Below are 19278 nucleotides of genomic sequence, written 5' to 3'. Positions count from 1 at the left end.
CTGGGACACATTACAGGCACTTAAATCTTTTCTTGATCACTGTGAGAAATGCTAGGGACTGCAGATCATAATTTTTTTTTTTTTTTTTTTTTTTTTTTTTGGTCTGATTTGGTGATTCTGTCTGTGCTTTTGAAACCAGACTTTTAGAAAAGGTGGTATACATTCCCTGCCTGCACATCTCTTGCCACTGATCCCTTCTCACCTGCTGCCATCTGGTTTCTGCCCCTATGACTCCACTAAAATTGACCTTGCTAAAGTAATTGGTGAACTCCTGGTTGCCAAAAGAAAGGTACACTTTTCAGCTGTGTCACACTCCCTTTCTCTGTACCTTGTGTTACTTCTGATTTCACTTTATTTCCCTTTCTTCACTGCTGGGACATCACACTCTCTGCTGGTGCTTTTTTCTCTTTGATTGCTCTATCTTGGGCTTCCTATAGGCACATCAAAATTTGGGAGGTCCTTAGGGCTCTATCCTCAACCCTTCGCTCCTTGTCTATAACTTTGATTCCAGCAAAATTTCACCCATAGCCATGGAGTCCCAAGCCTTTATTCCCAGAAAACCCTTCCTCCTGAGCATCACATCTCTTTAAGGGTCTGTTACCCTTGGGTGTCCTACAGGGACCTAAAACATCACATGTCCGAAGCTGATTTGATCCTCTTCCCTCCAAATCTGTTGCTTGTCCTTTGCTCCGTATTTCTGAGACATCACTTTCCATCCAAATAACCAAACCAGAAACTCCAGATTTGTCCTACACCCTACTTTTATTTTACCCCAATCACCAATTTCTGGACTCTACCCTCTTGATACCTCTCCTATCTGTCCTTTCCTCTCTGGGCCCTACTGTCTGTCCCAGTTTTCGTACCTAATTCTCTTGCTTAAACTTCTGTAAATGCTTCCTTATTTATCTCCTTCTACTCTCACCCCTTCTAGTACATCTTTCATACTACTGTCATTTTTTTTCCTTCCATCAGCCAAGTCTGATCATGTTATTGTTGTTCAAAATGTTTCAATGAGTCCCAGCTGCTTACAGAATATTTAAACTCCTTTACCAGGCAGACAAGTCCTTGATAATCTGGTTCTTAGCTCTCTTTCAGGTTCATCTCCCAATGCACCTTCATTAATATTAAACTTTGTGTATTAATTTGAAGGACTTCCGTGTTCCTTTTTGGAATCCCCTATCCCTCTTCCTGGTGTGTCTTGTGAACTTCTGCTCATCCCTCAAGTTTCAGCTCAAATACTCCCTTCCCCTGGAAGCTGGGCCTCTGATTCCACACCACTCTGCTCATCATGTTGCACGCACAGTGTCTGACTATCTGACTCCTGAGAGATTTGAACTCAGGAGGATGTTACAAGCACCTAGCAGGATTAAGAACCTCAAGTGCAAAGAGGCAAACACATTCAAGCTTCTTGCACAAACTGTAAACCATTTTTCCACGTTGATAGGCTAGAAATTGAGAATTCACAATGCTGCAATTTATTTTTATGGGTTCTCTAGTGGTTCCACAATAGCATATACCTCACAAAAGTAACCTCCGAATTCTCAGGTAGATATGAGATCTCTTACTGGTCTCCTCTCCAAAATGCTTTTCACATTGCAGCCTTAGTAATCTTTTCAAAACACACATCTGATCAACTCTCTCCCTCTATCTCAAATACACCACATGCTGCTTAAAACCCTTTATGGCTTCTCAATATTCTGAAGTTAAAATGAAGCAAAAAACACCTCTTAAAAGGACCTACACTATCTGACCATTCCTTTGACTCCTACTCCACCTTGTCCCACTGTCTGTGTTCCAGCCACTTTTCTGGGTTCCTTGTATGCCTCCCGTCCCACTGAGAAGCCTTTGCATGTGTTTCTCTGTCTACATAACGTGTTCCATTATCCTTCTCCTAGTCCATTCATCATCACCCCCAGTGCTGCTTCCTCAGGGTAATGTTTGTCATCCTTCTCATGTAGATCAAATTCCCCACGTGCCTGTCTTCCAGTGTTTGTCACCCTGCATTTTGGTCCTGAACCATGTGATGATTTGGTTAATACCTCCCTTCCTAGGGCTGGCTGGTGAACTCTGTGAGAGTAGGAGCCATGTCTCTCCTGTTCCTAGCTGAATCCCAATGCATCCCAGTTCACTCACAGTGGTTGGCATAAAGGAGTTCAATATATACTTGCTGAATGAATGAGTTAATAAATGAAGATCAAAAATCAAAGGGTTTTCATATTTTTTACCTTTACCACTACCTTGTATTTGCACGTTCCTTAGCAATTTCCTAAAATGCTTTCAGATAAGCTATCTTTTTTAATATTAACAACTGACTTTAACAGCAGAAAGGGCAACCCATGCAGGAGACATGTCCAATGCTACATGACTAGTAAGCAACCATAGACTAGAACTTAGCCTTGAAGACTTAGGCTAGAACTAAGCCTTGTCACTTTTCAGACCAGGCCTATGGCCATTAAACAGCCAAAACAGGAAGCCAAAAGAAGATAACGTAGAACTTAATAGGGAATAGATACACAAAGACAATAAAATAGAAATATCCAAACAAATTAAAACACAAATTTTATTTCAGGCTGATAAAACTTTGGTTCAGGGAACACAGACAAAAATCCTTTGCTGTCATTTCAGCATCACCGTTTGGGCTACAAGGAAAAGCATGTCCTCCTTCTCTGTGTAACAGAGGCAGTTAATATTTTATCCTAATTCTCCTTAAAATGTAGATGTTCAATAAATGTCGACTATTAAATTGTTGGTGGGAAAATCTATTTCTGGAAACCTTTTCATTCTTTCCTTAATAAGACTATCTACGGTTTTTTTAAGGAAACAAGACAAAACGTAACCACTTAGCAGGTTAAAAGGGTAGCTGGAGTTGCCTTACTTTCAAAGAGCTACCTCAAAATAACTAGTTCACTTATCTAACATTTTGAAAAGACCTCTATTAATATTGAAACACGATTTGTAGTTTAAAGAGAAAAATCTGAATCACCTAAGAAAATAATTCAGGGCCTTTATAGTTTTACACTAATATGCCCGTTAATATCCAGAGTTACTTACCTAATAAAATGTACAATTAGCTGTGAATTGACATGAACAAGTATTTACTGAGCACCGATTACGCCGAAAGCTCCGTACTTTCCATGGGGTTTATATCAGAGCAATTCAAGTCTCCCCACTACCTCACTTAGTTTAAGCTCATTTTGCCCTCAGTTTATCTGGTAATACTTTATTTTAGCGGATGAGGAGGGACGTGGGGAAAGGAATGGAAGGTATAAAAATACAAGGTAGACGTGCAGAAATTCGTGCACGAGAATCTTCGTTCTGTTATTTAGTAAAGTGAGAACTGGAAACAGCTTAACGTCCAGGGTAAGTTAGTTTCACTCATTCGACGGAATGTATGCATCCGTTACTGCATTTCTGCATTTTCCCATATTTCCAGTGAACATACAGTTCTTTTGCAATACGGAGTACAAACGACAAAGGGCGACAGAAGGTCGCATTTTGCCTGCCGGAGCTAGGGGCGCGCTTGCCGGCTCCAACCAGTTTCCGGTGTCGGAAAACTTGTCTTCGCTCACATTCTCGGATTCCCGCGGCCGCAGAAGCCGGAGGCGGGACGTGGAGTACAGGGAGCAGGGCAGGCCATATCACTGCCACCGCGGGCTCACTCGCAGCGCCAGGCAAGGAGCGCCGCGGGCGGCAGAGCCCCTCGGCCAGACCCACGCGCCGAGGGCTATGGTAATGCGCCTGCGCGTCCGTCACGTGGTGGGGGCTCCGCGCAAAGCGGGTTAAAAGTCACGACCGCGGAGAGCCCGCGAGCGTCCTGCTGGTCGGTGCGGCGCTCTTAGCCTCCTTTAAGCCGAGTTTGACCGAGGCTGCTCCGTAGTTCCCGCCCCTCGGCCCAGCTCTGCTCCATGAACCTAGCGGAGCCGCCTAGTACCCTTCCTCGCCGACCGCAGAGGCGCGCGAAACCGCGTCTTTCAACTGACAATGAAGCCGTAGCCGCGCAGCTCGGCCGCTCCGGGCGAATGGGCGCGAGGCCGGGAGGGGGAGGGGAAGGGGGAGACGGTTGGGTCGAGCACCGCCCTAGCTCGAGCCCCTATTGGTGGGCGCCGCGGTTCTGGGCCCGCCCCCTAACGGACCTGTCGCTTTGTGACAGGCGGAGGGGCCAGTTCCTGTCGGGCCGGGGGCGGAGTCAGAGGTTGGTTGAGCTCCGCCCGGACTCCAGGGGGCTCCTCCCCCTGCTCCTCTCGGCTGGGCGGGCGGCGGGCGAGAGAGGGAATGTCATTGCTTCTTAGAGCCGTGGTGCCGCCTCCGTCTGCTGCTGCTTCTCTGGCGCCCTCGTCCCGTCGGCTTTCGCCGCCGCCGCAGCTGCACTGGGGATACGGATGGCTAGTGGGGCGCAGGGGCCATCTGGGTTGAGAGAGCGGCGTTCGCGGCCGCTGCTGAGGCGGAGACTCCCCGCCGCCGCTTCCTCCACCCCCAGTCCCCCGGCCTCGCGGCGCTGAGGGCGGGAGCGCGCAGAGCTCTTCCCTCCTCCTCCTTTTTCTTCCTCCTCCTCCTCCTCCTCCGGGTCCCCGCCCAGCACCCCTCGCACCAGGCGGCGGCGGCGGCGGCGGAGGAGGAGAGCTAGACCCGCCGCCGGGGCACAACATGGCGGAGCCCTCGGCCCCGGAGAGCAAGCATAAGTCGTCCCTCAACTCGTCCCCGTGGAGTGGCCTCATGGCCCTGGGGAACAGCCGGCACGGGCCCGGGGCCCAGTGCGCGCACAAGGCTGGCGGCGCGGCGCCGCCGAAGCCGGCCCCCGCGGGGCTGTCCGGGGGGCTGTCGCAGCCGGCTGGGTGGCAGTCGCTGCTCTCCTTCACCATCCTCTTCCTGGCCTGGCTTGCTGGCTTCAGCTCCCGCCTCTTCGCCGTCATCCGCTTCGAAAGCATCATCCACGAGTTCGACCCGTGGTAAGTGCCCCGCCGCCCCTCCCCCGCCCGCGGCCCGCGGGAAACCGGGACCCGCTCCTCTGCCCGCCGCGGTTCTCCTCGACTTGGCCCCGCGACGCCGCCGAGCCCCTCTCGCGTCCTGGCTGAGGCGGGCGCGGGTCCGGGAGCTCCGGGCGCGCCCCCTGCCCGTGGGCGAAGTTTGCCCTGAGCAGCCTGAGGCGGGGCGTCGGGGTCCGGGAGCGAAACGTTGACCCTCGGCCAGGCTAGTGCGACGACTGCCAGGAGTGTGGGTGAGCCCCTCGCAGCCGGCTTTAGTCGCTGAGTCCGGACCCGCCACGCCAGGAGCCGGCAGGTAGCAGCTCCTCCGCGGACTCTCGGCGGATTCCCCGCCCTCCTCGCCCGCTGCTTTCGCGTTCTTTCATGTTTGCGGGCGCGTTTTTGCTAGTTCAGACGGAATTGGCCAGGGGGCTGCCCTGTTGCCGCCGGAGGTGGGTCCAGATGTGCTGGAACCCCGACTGCTCACCCTTGGCAGTTTTACGCTTTTACTGTTTCTTTTTTTGCACTCATACGAGAAGGGAAAAGGAGAGTGAGTGGCGTGTTGGAGGGAAGGAAATAATATCCCTGAAAGTGATCTGAAAGCTAGCTACTCTTATTTATTTATCATTAGGTATTTTAAAGAGTGGCTTTTTTCAGAGCTCTTAAGTGCACTCAGCTGCTTACTGTTCCACTCTCGTCTTGGGTTGCTTTTTAGAACAAGATCCTTACTCTCTTAGCTACTGTCACCCTTAGTGTGTTATGCACAACATCTGAAAGCATTACATTAATTCCTTTATTGGTCTGCAGGAAGGTTTGTGGATAAGAGCAAACACTACCACAGTGATGGGAGTCCTAGATTATAATATCGAAGTTGCACATAACCCCACTCTTAACAGCACTAGCTAACTTAGACACTACGTTGGTCTGTGAATTATCTAGATGGGAAGATTGCTTTAACTTTTTTTCGCAACTTGCCCAACTCGAGTTAGGATTTTTTCCCCCTGAGAGTATGCCTTTTAAACTGGTGTATCTTGTTGACCTGTCAGCCTTGAGTTAATCTTACTTTCTCACGGTTAGACCTAATTAAATTTCAGGATATTTGTTTTATCATTTGAAATACAAAGAGAGAGACTCTTTTTTGAGAGTTACTAACTATATAGATAATAAATGTTCGGGGGCGGGGGGTGACTTACCTGTATAGTAATATACCAGATTTAAGTTGTGCTGTTAAGGTGAGAAAAATTGATACTGCAGCATCTATTGAACACCAGAGGGGCCCACTCATGGGCAATTCAATTTAGATCAGTTAATTACTGTGACAATCTTCCGTGAAATGTTTTCATTACATTTTAGAAGTTTTGATTTTGTTTTCTAACGCTAGTTTTAAAAAAATAACCTTCTTTTAACGTGCAATCACAGAAGAAAATACATTACTGTGGACTGTTAATGAGCCTAAGAATACTCGTGAAGGCTATTGACACAATATTAGGTGGTCTTATTTTGAAACACTTAGCCAAATTAGATAAAAATGAAATTGGAACCAGAAAATGAAAGCTAGCAATTACTGGACAATATGAAAAGAGAAAGTTCTCTTTTCAGATTAAAATAGCAGAAATGCATGGTTGACCAAACATTTCAGGTAACAAAATTGTGAATATTTCCATAGTAACATTTTTAAAAATGGAAGGCTAAGTACTGTTTAATAGTAACTCTGGGGCTGAAATTAAAGATTGTAGAAAAATTCACAACTAATGATGAGAGTTTTGTCTTTATAAGATTAGAAATCTGCATCAAGTCAGCCAAAGATCCCCACTAAAATTGAGTAATGCAGTAATGAAAAGCCTTATTGGGTTGCTCAACAGATAAAGTGGTTAATTTTTTTATTTTTAATTTTAATTTTAACTTTATTTTAGTGTAGTCAAGAATTAAAAGTTTTCTTTTTCCAGTTTCAACAATATACTTGGAGAGCATAACTCTTTTTCATGCACATGAAAATATGTTTGGCTGGGCGCAGTAGCTCACACCTGTAATCCCAGCACTTCGGGAGGCCAAGGCGAGCGGATCACCTGAGATCAGGAGTTCGAGACCAGCCTGGCCAACATGGTGAAGCCCCCTCCCCCCCCACTAAAAATACGAAAATTAGCCAGGCGTGGCGCAGGTGCCTGTAATCCCAGCTACTCGGGAGGCTGAGGCAGGAGAATCGATCGAACCCGGGAGGCGGAGGTTGCAGTGAGCCGAGATCGCGCCACTGCACTCCAGCCTGGGCAAGAAAGAGCGAAATTCCGTCTCAAAAAAGAAAATATTTTTGCTTCATTTTTTTTAATATATGAAAACGTATTTCTGACACATTATCATTTAGCTAAATTTGTACCATTTGAAAGTATATATCTCTGTTTTAAAGAGCTACCTTAGGTATTCTGCATATAGTTTTAATATTGACATTTATTCTTAATTAAATGTTTATATTCATAATGTTAGATAATCCTGCTTAGTAGTAAGGAGATTTACAGAATAATGGAATGTCCCTATGCCTTACCATGAATGGAGATTTGTCAATATGAATCTAACGTCTAATTCAGGTGACTTAATGAGAGAATCAGGTTTCAGACAAAAAAAAAAAGTACCTTGTTTACTTTTTGTTTTTTTTTTCTGTCTTTTGAAGATCTCAAGTAGTTAGGCATCTCATTCATTCTTACCTAATTCTTACAGTCATTCTTTCTGAAAAGGTTAAAAGGAGGGGGATGTGTAGATTGCCTGCCATTATTACTTTGGGCTTTTTAAAGCTTTTTTGGGCTTTTAAATATTTAGTTTTCTTCTATAGCTGCTAATAGTCGCAACACTTCAACTGGTCTGTAGGTGAACACTCTAGTGTTTCTAGTTTGGGAGTTGCTCAGATCACCATCATATCATATAGCAATGACCCAGACCTTTAATAATATTTAAATGTTACCCTCAGGCTGTGCGTCCACAAACCAATTTATTCTGGCCTGCTCATACCTTCCCTGACCTCTTTTTCCATATCTCTATCACTGGTTTCATTTCTGAAAGTCGTTTTAAGTGAAGGGTTTACTTTCCCTGTGAGCTATTTCTTTAAATTTTACAGTAGTTCTTAAATTGTGTAAAAGACTCAAGGTAGCTGCTGAAAGTGACTTCTCACCACAGAGTTGTACTTGTTTTTTAAATTTGTCACCCAAGTTATTTTATATATCTTACCAGTTGTCGTGAGGGGTGGTGTGTGATTTATTTATTGAAATACACTGCACTTTAGAATTTAACAACATTTTTGGTAACAATTTGACTTCACTTTAGTAATGCCTCCCTTATCAGCTGAGTTGAACAGATAGGAGGAAGCAGTTTGGAAATATGTTTTCTGTACTTGCCAAACATTTGATTAATCAACCACTTTAACAGTACTTAACTATACCGTTTTATCTGGAGCAAAATGTGTTTTCTACATATTTTTATTGTAACTGATAATACTTTTACTTTATTATAGCCAGATACCTTTTCCTTATCCATTATCTTGTTAAATTGTGGTAGCCTTTCCCATAGAAGCAATGAAGTTCCCTATGTGAGAGCTGTCTTTTTTTCCTGCCAACGCAGGTTATAAAGTGGGTTCTCCCTAGAGAGAATTCTCTGAGCCTTAGGTTTTGGCTATAGTTAGCAAAAATGCAGCAGATGCCTTTTTGCTGGGCAGAAAGTTGCAATTTAGGGTTGGAGCTTAGAATGCAATTTTTCCAAAGAAACTATGGTATAAATTGGTTAATTAGTATAGATACGTTTTCAAAGGAGTGATAAACCTTTGGAACATAAGCTGTTGTAAATTGGGGACTACTTCCTGTACTTTGAGGTCTCCATGTTTTCCTTCACTTTGCAGATGAAAAAAAGAGGCGGTTGACCTCAGTTCTGAAGAGGACCAATTGGTAGCAAAACCAGTTTTAGAATACAAACGTCCCCAAATCTTAAAAAGTCACTTTGACTGTGGGATCATTAGCATCAGCAGTCCAGCTGCACTTCAGACCAGGTATTACTGTTACTGATTACTGATTTCATTGGCAATTAAATTGTATGAATTTATGGTAAGATTGGTACTACTTCCATTTTGGTTGAGCGTGATGGCTTCCATAGGTAGTAATCATGGATTTCATGAAGTGTAGTCCCTAGGGTAGTTGGGTCTGTCATGAATGCCCTTGGGACTTTTTCTTCCCCTTTTAGGGTTTTCATATCTTAAAGGCTAACTTGGGTAGGACTACATGCCCCTTAACTGCCATGAATAGTTTGCATAAAGACAACGTTGGTTATAAACACTAGAAACTCAATATAAGGATTTACATCATAATCTCTGACCCAGTTGTTAATAAATATGGGCTAACTTAACTAGCCCTTCTGTACCTAATCAATTTTTGTACTCTCAATAAGTTTGAGAAAATGTTGACATTTATGTTTATTGTTATATCTTAGTATTCATTGTGCACACATGCTCTCAGAAATGAAGGATGGAAAGGTTAATATTATTCTCAAGTGACCAAATCATGTTTTTCCCCTCAATTTGTTTACTTTTAAAACTTAATGATCTTAGGGAGTGAAAATACTGCAGTTGGCTTATAAAGACCCCACAATTCAACAGACCTATTGCTAAACTATTATAAACATTTACAAATATACAAGAAAGTTGAATTTTATAGTGAACACTCATATATGCTCACCAACTAGATTCTACAATTAATATTTTGCTTTAGCGTATCTTCCTATCATTACTACTTTTAAATCCTGCTTGTAGACAGACATTGGTTACTATGATATGAAGAATACCATCTTTGTTCCCCAATGCCATGATAAAGAGGATTTATTTCTGCATAGTGTTTGTTTTCTATATTATTTGAACATATGTATATAAATGCTGTTTCAGTATCCTCAGACTGAAGTTAGGATCAGATTCCATCATTCCAGGTTTTGGTTAGCAGCTTACCTGAGTGCATTGTAAATCAGTGCATTAGTTCCACATCTGTTAAATGACTTGATTTTGCTGAATCTGATGTCTCAGAAGAAACTCTGAAGTGGATAGATGGATATTGATGTTGATGTTGGTTTTATTAGGTGTAATTCATGTGAAACTCCTAAATTCCTTGAATTATTAGAAGACTTTTATAGGTCAGCCTGTTGTCTCTGCCATCTTTCATCCAGAGGTAATGGTTTAGCTTTAGTGTGATTGCAAAAGTGGCTTCTGTAAATCCCTGCAATAGGAAAAAAGAAAAACATTTCCAAATAATATAGGACCCACAGATACACTATATTGGCCAAATTAATGCTGTTGAAAGAGGAAAACATGTAAATGGTTAACCTGCTACTCTGTCTTCAACCGTCTATCTACCTGATTTTGGTGGATGCTTTTTGTATTTAAACCAGTAACTCTTCTGAGAAGTCCTGTTGTCCTCTTCTTACCTACTTCTGACAAGGAGTAATTTCCGGGAATTTAGAAATTGATAGAAAGTGGTAATACTGTAGGGTTTTTTGTTTGTTTTTAAAGTGGAATATATTAGGAGGTGAGGATTAGTGCTGGGGGAGATAGGATCAGTTGCCCCAGAGGCTCGCATATTTAGGTAAATACACATTAATCTGCATTTGTAGGCTTGCTAGGAAATCTAACCACTATTTAGAATTTTATGTCTTTGGAAAAATGCTTTCATAGTTTCAAATGAAAAACATCTAAACATGTTTTGGAATATAAGGTGTACATGAATTAGTGAATGCCTCTTTGTGTTGTTCAAGATTGTACTGTTACATGTAGACAAACGAATCTCTAAAAAATTGTGACTGTTGGCACTGATTGACCACTCTCAACTGTGTCTGTTCTTTTCTTTCTGTGGAACTTAATGTTGCAGGATAACTTTAATGTTTGTTCTAAATGAGGAGATGCTTAGTTTTTACAGTGTTTTACAATCCAGTGACATCTTAGAATTGAGGAGATGAGGTAATGTCTTTTATTTCCGTAGACAGAAGATAATTCAATTCAGTATTTCCCACAAGAATTGAAGGATACAGGTCTGCCTGACTCCAAAGTCTATTCTTACTACACCCTCTGCCTCCAGGGCCAGCTTAACTAAAAGTGTCCTCTGTTTAATTTATGTTTTTTTATCAGGTGCCCCAAACTAAGTCTTAAAATACTGGTCTATCAAAATACCTCTTCACAATCCGGGCTGTAGCTAACTAAGCTTACTAGTTGGATAATAGCTGATTACTTTGATTGTTATGATGGAGCAAAGAGATAAGTTGATGGTTTTAAGACTTTTAACCTTCAATTACTATGGGATTTTCAGAAACTTCGAAGAGAGTAGCTGAATGAATGAGAGGAAAAGATGATCAAATCCAACTGAATATTATTATTTAGATTTATTTTGTCTGTAAAAAGTTCATAATAATGAGATTGGAAGTCTTAAGCCATGCCAGTTAAGGGAATTGGGAGATGGAGAGCTGAACTTTCAGAGTAGACTCAGAATTCTATAACCCACAGGATTTTTAGAGTATATGTTGGCCACCTGTCTATTTTCTAAGAAGCTAAGGAGCAGAAGGATAATACTTTTTCAAAGGTGATACATTTATAGCTTGGCTAGATTCTTTTCCATTTTCTTTGCACCTATGTTTGCTGTAGAAGGGAATATTTTGAAAAGTTGTTTGAAATTGTTACTTCAGAAGATGAGGGGAAGTTACTTTCTACCACTCAGTTTAAATAGACAGTATTGTAAATGTTGACAGTTCAGGCTTAGATATGGAAACAAATAGAGCTTTTGTGTGAAGCTTTACTTATTTGGAATTGATTATTTAAAAAATTATGTGTACTGGTTGTCTGTAATCTCCATAAATTAGCAGTGTAAGTTTTAAAACCTTCTTTTTTACCTTGTTTGCTCATTCCTATTAAAAGGGAAATGTTACTGCATAAAGACATATTTAAAGGAATTTTGTTGATATGAGTAAAGTGTGTTCAAGTATTAATGATTAGTTGATAACCAACTTAATAATATTTTCTTTTGGGGTTTTTTTTTTTTTCATGCCTTACAGGTTTGTTAGTTACTCTCAAGTAATTAAAGACTTTTCTCCCCAGTATGGTATTCTTTAGTGATATCTAGCAGCCCCTCCAACCTATAAAATCCTTCAAATGAATTGTTTTGAACTTTAAATATTGGTGCTTTGTTTCACTTTGTCCCCCCACCCCTGCAATAGATAGATAATGTTGTAACATATAAGGTATACATATATATGCAGATAGTAGTGTTTGAAGGTAAAATTTTGTGTTGTTGCCCACACTGTTAAAAAATATTAATATAAGTGTAGTGTGATTTTTCAAAATTCTAGTATATCCACAGCTTAAATTATTGTTTGTTGCTGACCAAATTTGTCTTAAGGAGAACACAGGCCATAAGGAGTTGGAGAAAAGGATCATAACTGGAAACTCACTTGTGACCACCATGCGCACCACATGTTTATCATTTGATGCCTGTTCTTAAAATACCAGTACCACCTGTAGACTATACCTTGTTTAAGAAGGTTTATTATTATTATTATATTTATTTGTTTGTTTTGATGGAGTCTCGCTCTGTCGCCCAAGCTGGAGTGCAGTGATGCGATCTCGGCTCGCTGCAAGCTCCGCCTCCTGGGTTCACGCCATTCTCATGCCTCAGCCTCCTGAGTAGCTGGGACTACAGGCACCCACCACCGTACCCAGCTAATTTTTGTGTTTCTAGTAGAGACGGGTTTTCATCTTGTTAGCAAGGATGGTCTCAATCTCCTGACATCGTGATCTGCCTGCATCGGCCTCCCAAAGTGCTGAGATTGCAGGCGTGAGCCACCGTGCCCAGCCTGGAAGGTTTATTATTAAAGTAAATTATTATACATCTTATTTATGTAACCCACATCAGAAATGGAGTGAGTACAGAACTGTTGGAAGGCAGCACTCTTGTACAGTTATATTATTTGAAAATAAGTCTTAAATGGTTCTATAAACAAGACCAAAGAAATGAGTTCTGCAAAGGATTTCATTAGGGGAGAAAAGATAATTCAGTTTCAGTTTTTAAAACAATTTTCTTTTATGATGAAGTATGACACATCCTGAAAAATATAAATCTAATGTAAAGTATAATGAACACCCATGTGACTGTTACCCAGATCAAGATCATTGCCACACCTTAGACAACCTGGTGTGTTTCTCAATCTGTTCCACCCCCTGACTTTATAGTGATGACATTCTTCCTTTTTCTCATAGGTGATAAACTCTGTGTGCATTCCTAAACAATACAATTTAGTTTTGCCTATTTTTAAACTTCAGATAAATGGACTTGTGGCTTTTGTGTCTTTTTTTCTTTTTTCTTTTTTTTTTTGGCTGAGCATTTTCTTTAAGATTCATCCTTGTTGGTCAAAGGATTGTTGACAGTACGTAAGTAATAACGTTCAGCAATAATTTGACTAACCAGGTATCTTATTCACCTGATGGGGTTGCCTGTTCTTTTATAGCAGGAGGTGCCTCTAGGAAAGAGAAGGGGAAGGTATTCTTCTCTTCACTTGAGATTTAAAAGAATTATCTTAAGTCTGAACCCTTGAGCTGGAGTCATCCTTGACTAGAGTAACTTTGACAACTTTGTTTTAAGGTACTAATTGTCCAGAGATTTAATTTATCTACAGAAACCAAGAATTTAAGAAAGTTGGTGGGAGAGAAAGAGAGACATCATTGTCTTTCAGGAGACAAATGATAATCAGATAAATGCAAAATGACTAGTTTTTAAATGATGACTTTTTGTCAACTATTATTTTGAAGTATTGTATATTAAAATTGGCATAAAGGAGGGATTGGTTGTTTGATATTTCTTGAAAGCAAGAAAGAGAATACTGGAAGTGGAGGTCTGAGCTGAGGAATTTAGGAAAACCCTAAGCATGGAGTGTTTGCTGTATTGATATATTTGCAGAGATTGTCAATCCTGATTGGTTTTTAGGTATTTTGTTGTTTATTTGTGTAGATTTAGCAATTTTGCATATATTGCATTTCTGTCATAGTTAATTATTTATTAAAGAAAAATTTAAATCTAGGACTGTCTTTCTTCACACTTTGTTTAGTCAGCCAGTATTTCTACAGAATTCAAACTTAATATTTAAACCAAGCGCCTTAGGGTAAGTGTACACACTGTGTCCCACCCATCTTCACAAAATCCCATGTGTACCTGCCAGAGAGTAATATAAATGGGTCAAATTAGGTTCTAGTTGGATGATGGTCCAACTGAGTGATTTAACCTATTTTAATGCCTCTAGTGTATTTCTTATATGAATTCCACAAATGTAGATTTTTTTCTGAGATATATTGACTAAGAAAAATTCCAGGCTGGCTGGGTATGGTGGCTCACGCCTGTAACCCTAGCACTTTGGGAGACTGAGGCAGGTGGGTCACGAGGTCAGGAGTTCAAAACCAGCCTGGCCAACATGGTGAAACCCCCCCAAAAATTAGCCGGGCGCAGTGGCAGTCACCTGTAATCCCAGCTGCTCGAGAGGCTGAGGCAGGAGAATTATTTGAACTCGGGCGGCAGAGGTTGCAGTGAGCCGAGATCACGCCACTGTACTCCAGCCTGGGCAGCAGAGTGAAACTCTGTCTCAAAAAAATAAAATAAATAAATAAAAAGAGAGAGATAAATTCCAGGCCTACTTCTCTCAGAAATCACAGTTGATCATATGTGTCTTACGTGAGAGGTCTAGGTACAGGTTTTATTAATACAAAACAAACTAAGTTTTACTTAGGAGTGTTGATTTGTCTACTTAGGCCAGAGCCATTTTGAAGATTTTAACACCTGTGTATGTAAAAACACTCAAAGAGACTTACTGTTCTTTGCCAAAGTTGGTAAGGTAGTGGTATGATGACTTAAATTTTGGTGCTCATTTTTCCTCTAATGAATATAATAATAACTTATTACTATTATTGTAGAGAGACAAAAGATTCTTTAGGGCAAGAACATTTTTCTAATCTTTCTAGAATATCCTACACAGTATTAGGAACATAATGAGTGCACAGTGAATAGTAAGACAGATCCTTTAATGATAACCACGTTTTATGTTTTGGTCATAATAGTAATACTACAGTAAGTCTCTGTTGTGCAATACTTTGAAATTTTGGATTTGACTGTAATGTCAGTAAGATCACATGTGCAGTGAACATCATCATCCCACTTTCAATAAACATGTCATATTAATCTTAATAGAAGAAAGAGTTGGTGATGAAGAAAGGAGGTAATGCTTATGGAAGAAGTGGTATATGTGAGCATCATGACAGCCATCAACAATTGGGAGGTGAATGGCTGGATGGATAACTTAGGAAGAACTTTGAGGAAGATTTTAGTTTCCTGAGTATTTCTTCCAAGTACAAGTAACTCTTAGGTCTGTCTCAAGTGTTAACTCACTAGTTAGGGAACATTGAATAAGAGAAGACAAACTAGTTAATATCCAAAAACCATATGAGTTATGAAAGTTTTATTCTTTTCAAATGAGAAATGAAAAAAGACAGATGTCAGCAATAGAAGTAAAATTTGCAAGCTGCCATTTTAATTGAACTTGAGAAATATATTCTGATGCGAAGGAATAGTAAGAATTGAAATTATCATTGCATACATAGGCATTAGTTAGAATATACTAAATTCATGCACATGATGAATTTGGGTGGGGTTGGATTAATGATCCATTTGGTTTCATGGCTCTTGATTTAACTTTATGATTATAGTGAATTAATATACAAATTAAGCAATACTTTAGGAAACCATCACTGCTCTGACTGATCTCATTTAAACTTTCCCGTAAGAGGTTAAAGGGATACTAAATGAAAATACTCATTAGGGATGAAATAAGTTGCTTGTCTTCGTTAAAGTGTCTTTACAATGGAAATAGCTTTGTTTTTGTCTAATTACTGGAGAGGATCATTGAATATTGTAGATATTGTGAGTTAAGTAAACCAGATATAAAGTCTTTATTTTTCTTTTATTATGAATTGAATCCTGACAAAATGGTCAGCTCTTTAGTGATAGAATCATTCCATGTAATAATAGCAATATTCCTGTGAATCCTAAAACAGTATGCTGTAATGATCTCACTAGATGTTTTTGCTTTTAAAAATGTGTGCTTTTTTAAAAACGAATCTTCGTCCATCAGTGTGCCTTTTAAAAAATCTATTACAGTGAGCAGGGTTTGTTGACTACATTGAAACTTAAAGCATTGCCTGTGATCCACTGGGCGCGGTGGCTCATGCCTGTGATTCCAGCACTTTGGGAGGCCAAGGTAGGCGGATCATGAGGTCAGGAGCTAGTTGCATACCAGCCTGGCCAAAACGGTGAAATCCCATCTCTACTAAAAATACAAAAATTAGCTGGGCTGAGGCAGGAGAATTGCTTAAACCCAGGAGGCAGAGGTTGCAGTGAGCCGAGATTGCACCACTGCACTCCAGCGTGGGTGAGAGAGCAAGATTCCATCTCGGGGAGGAGGGGGGAACGTTGCATATGCTCTTAATTTTTAAAATATAATAACCTTGTTCCATAGAAGTTTAATTTCAATCCCAAGATTATTTTTACTCTAGACCATCGCTAAAGAAGGCTTTTATTTTAATATGCTAAGCAGCTTTCTGGCATTTGAAGGAACAGGATAATGAAACTGTGAAGTAGATGAAATGAATCTAATCTTAAAACTGTAAAGGCCAGTCATAAGTCATGAGTTTGAGGAGCAACTAAAATCTTTTTAAATGAAGTTTTTTTTTCTAAAGTTGTTAAAATAAGTCACTTCATTAGAAAGGAAAATCTTTTCACGTGTTTAAATACTTTATTTTGGTTGTTAAAATAATGTACTGCATTTAAATGAAGTGTCAAATATAAACAGCTGTTGTATGAAAGGTTTTCCTTTTGAAATCATTCTGGACATTTAAAAAGTGTGTAACATTAAGTGATATAACTATGTAAGAATCACAACATAATACAAAGTTATAAATACATTTTTAAATAAATTGAAGTATATTTAACATATAACTTGCATATAAAATGGGCTGTCATATTCTATATATAGTTATAAAACTTAATGATAAATACTTGTGAACCTCCTAGCCAACTACAGAACCAGAACATTACCAATTTTATGTCTGGCTGTGTTTCTTCTCTAGCCTGTCCCCTTAGTTTCCCTCTTAGCACTCGGCAACATTATCCTGAATTTTGTTTAACATGTCCATTGCCATATTTTAATAAAACTCTCATATGTATATATCTGTAAACCAAGCTTGTCTACCGTGCAGCCCAGGGTGGCTTTGAATGAGGCTCAACACAAATTTGTAAACTTCCTTAAAACATTAGGAGTTTGTGAGTTTTTTATTGTTTGTTTGTTTTCTTTTTAAGCTCATCAGCTATTGTGAGTGTATTTTATGTGTGGCCTAAGACAATTATTCTTCCACTGTGGTCCACGGAAGCCAAAAGATTGGACGCCCCTGCTGTAAACAATATATTGCTAGTTTTTTATTTATTTGGAGCTTAAAAAATGGTATTAGCTTATTTATCCTCCTCTCTGACTTTCATTTATATATCTGGTAGTTGACAGATGTTTGAATATCCAGTTTTTTTCTATTATGAAACATGCTACTATGAACATTAAAACTGTTTTCTGATGCATATGTGTGGGTGTTTGCTGGGGTATATACCTGTGTGTGGGATTTTGTCAAAATATGCTTCAGTTATTTATGAAAATATACCACTCCAAAACTTAATGACAAAACAGCATTTTATTATTTCACAATTTTGTGGGTTGAGTGGGATGTCCTTCAGCTTCATGTGTCAACTGAGGTGCTGAGATGATTGTAGTCACCTGGAGGCTCAGTAGGCTGTAGAGCTGGGACTAGAATGTTTGGGATGCCTGGACAGCTGAGAGTCATCTGGAGTCTTGCTCCATTGGGATCTCAGCTGGGGCTTTTGACTCCTCTGTGTGACTGCTTAGTCTGCCTCAGCATTGCAGCGGGGTTCTGAGAAAGAACATTTCAAAGAGGGAGGAAGCTGTCAGGTCAGCTAAGGGTTAAGCTTGAAATAGACACAAGTAACTTCAGTGATATTTTGTTGTTCTCAAAATACACACAGACTTAGCTCAATGTTGAGAGGAGATGCATATACAGGTAGGGGCAGAATTGTTTAGGGTCGTCTTTGGAAACACTGCAATGTATTTATCATTTTTATCTCCTGTAAAATATCTGTTCATGTGTCTCCCAAAGTTTTAAATTGGGTTGTTTAGTCTCACTAATTTAGTAGGAGGTTTTATGTATATGTATTTTGCATCCTAAGTCTGGGTTAAATTTGTTGCAGGTATCTTATTCCAGTTTGTGGCTAATTGGTCCTTAAAGCAATCCTATTAGATATTTTATTGCCCCAGTTTTACAGATGAGAAGAGAGAGTACTGCTTAGTATGTTAAAAGGATAGGCCTTGAAGTCAGCCTCCAGGGTGACATTTTTGTTACAAAGAATAGCATTTGCAAAGGTGGGCAATTATGAATCAGCATGATGCTTTGCTCAACCTACCTGTTATACCCCTTTCCCTCCAAATAATTGAGGCTTGGAAGAATTTACGATTACTTTTATTTACTTGTGGTAAATTTTAATGTAACTGTGACTTTTGCTATGAGTAGACTGAGGACATATGATGTTAGATGACTTGCCCAGAGTGACAGAGTAGGCAGTAAGTTCAGCCCCAGGTTCTTTCTAGTTTTACCTGCCCTCCTTATTCCTCAATTTTTTTTCTCTAAATTATTCATTTGGATCAACCAGGTTCTGCCAGCATATTCAAAATCCATCTTAAATGTAGTGTCAAAATATTTTTCAAAATTATAATAGAAGCCAGAGATTGATAATTAATATTCAAATGTTTGCATTTGAATACTTTAAAAAGAACTTTAAAAGAACACTGTAGGTCGGGTGCAGTGGCTCACACCTGTAATTTCCACACTTTGGGAGGATCACTTGAGGTCAGGAGTTCGAGACCAGTCTGGCCAACATGGTGAAACACCATGTCTACTAGAAATACAAAAAATTAGCTGGGCGTGGTGGTGCATGCCTATAATCCCAGCTACTTGGCAGGCTGAGGCACAAGAATTGCATGAACCCGGGAGGCGGAGGTTGTAGTGAGCTGAGATCGCACCACTACACTCCAGCCTGCACGACAGAACAAGACTCAATCTAAGAAGAACACTGTAGGCTTGCATCAAGTACAACTCAGTTGCTTTAAACTGAAATGCCACAGAACAATTCTGAATTCCAAAATGCAAAGCTTTGGATAAAAC

General features: G+C 40.3%; 1 protein-coding gene across 1 annotated transcript in view; it reads left to right on the top strand.

The window, feature by feature from the left end:
• Positions 1-4570: 4570 nt before the first annotated feature.
• Positions 4571-19278, top strand: part of STT3B (STT3 oligosaccharyltransferase complex catalytic subunit B) — a 104630-nt gene continuing 89922 nt past the window's right edge. Inside the window, exon 1 of the mRNA XM_010354467.2 lies at positions 4571-4946. Coding sequence (XP_010352769.2) covers positions 4645-4946 — 302 coding nt within the window. The 5' untranslated portion in view covers positions 4571-4644. The remainder of the gene's footprint in view (positions 4947-19278) is intronic.

Source organism: Rhinopithecus roxellana, chromosome 1, assembly GCF_007565055.1.
Source record: "Rhinopithecus roxellana isolate Shanxi Qingling chromosome 1, ASM756505v1, whole genome shotgun sequence".
Lineage (NCBI taxonomy): Eukaryota > Metazoa > Chordata > Mammalia > Primates > Cercopithecidae > Rhinopithecus > Rhinopithecus roxellana.
This window is presented reverse-complemented; position numbering and strand designations above follow the sequence as displayed.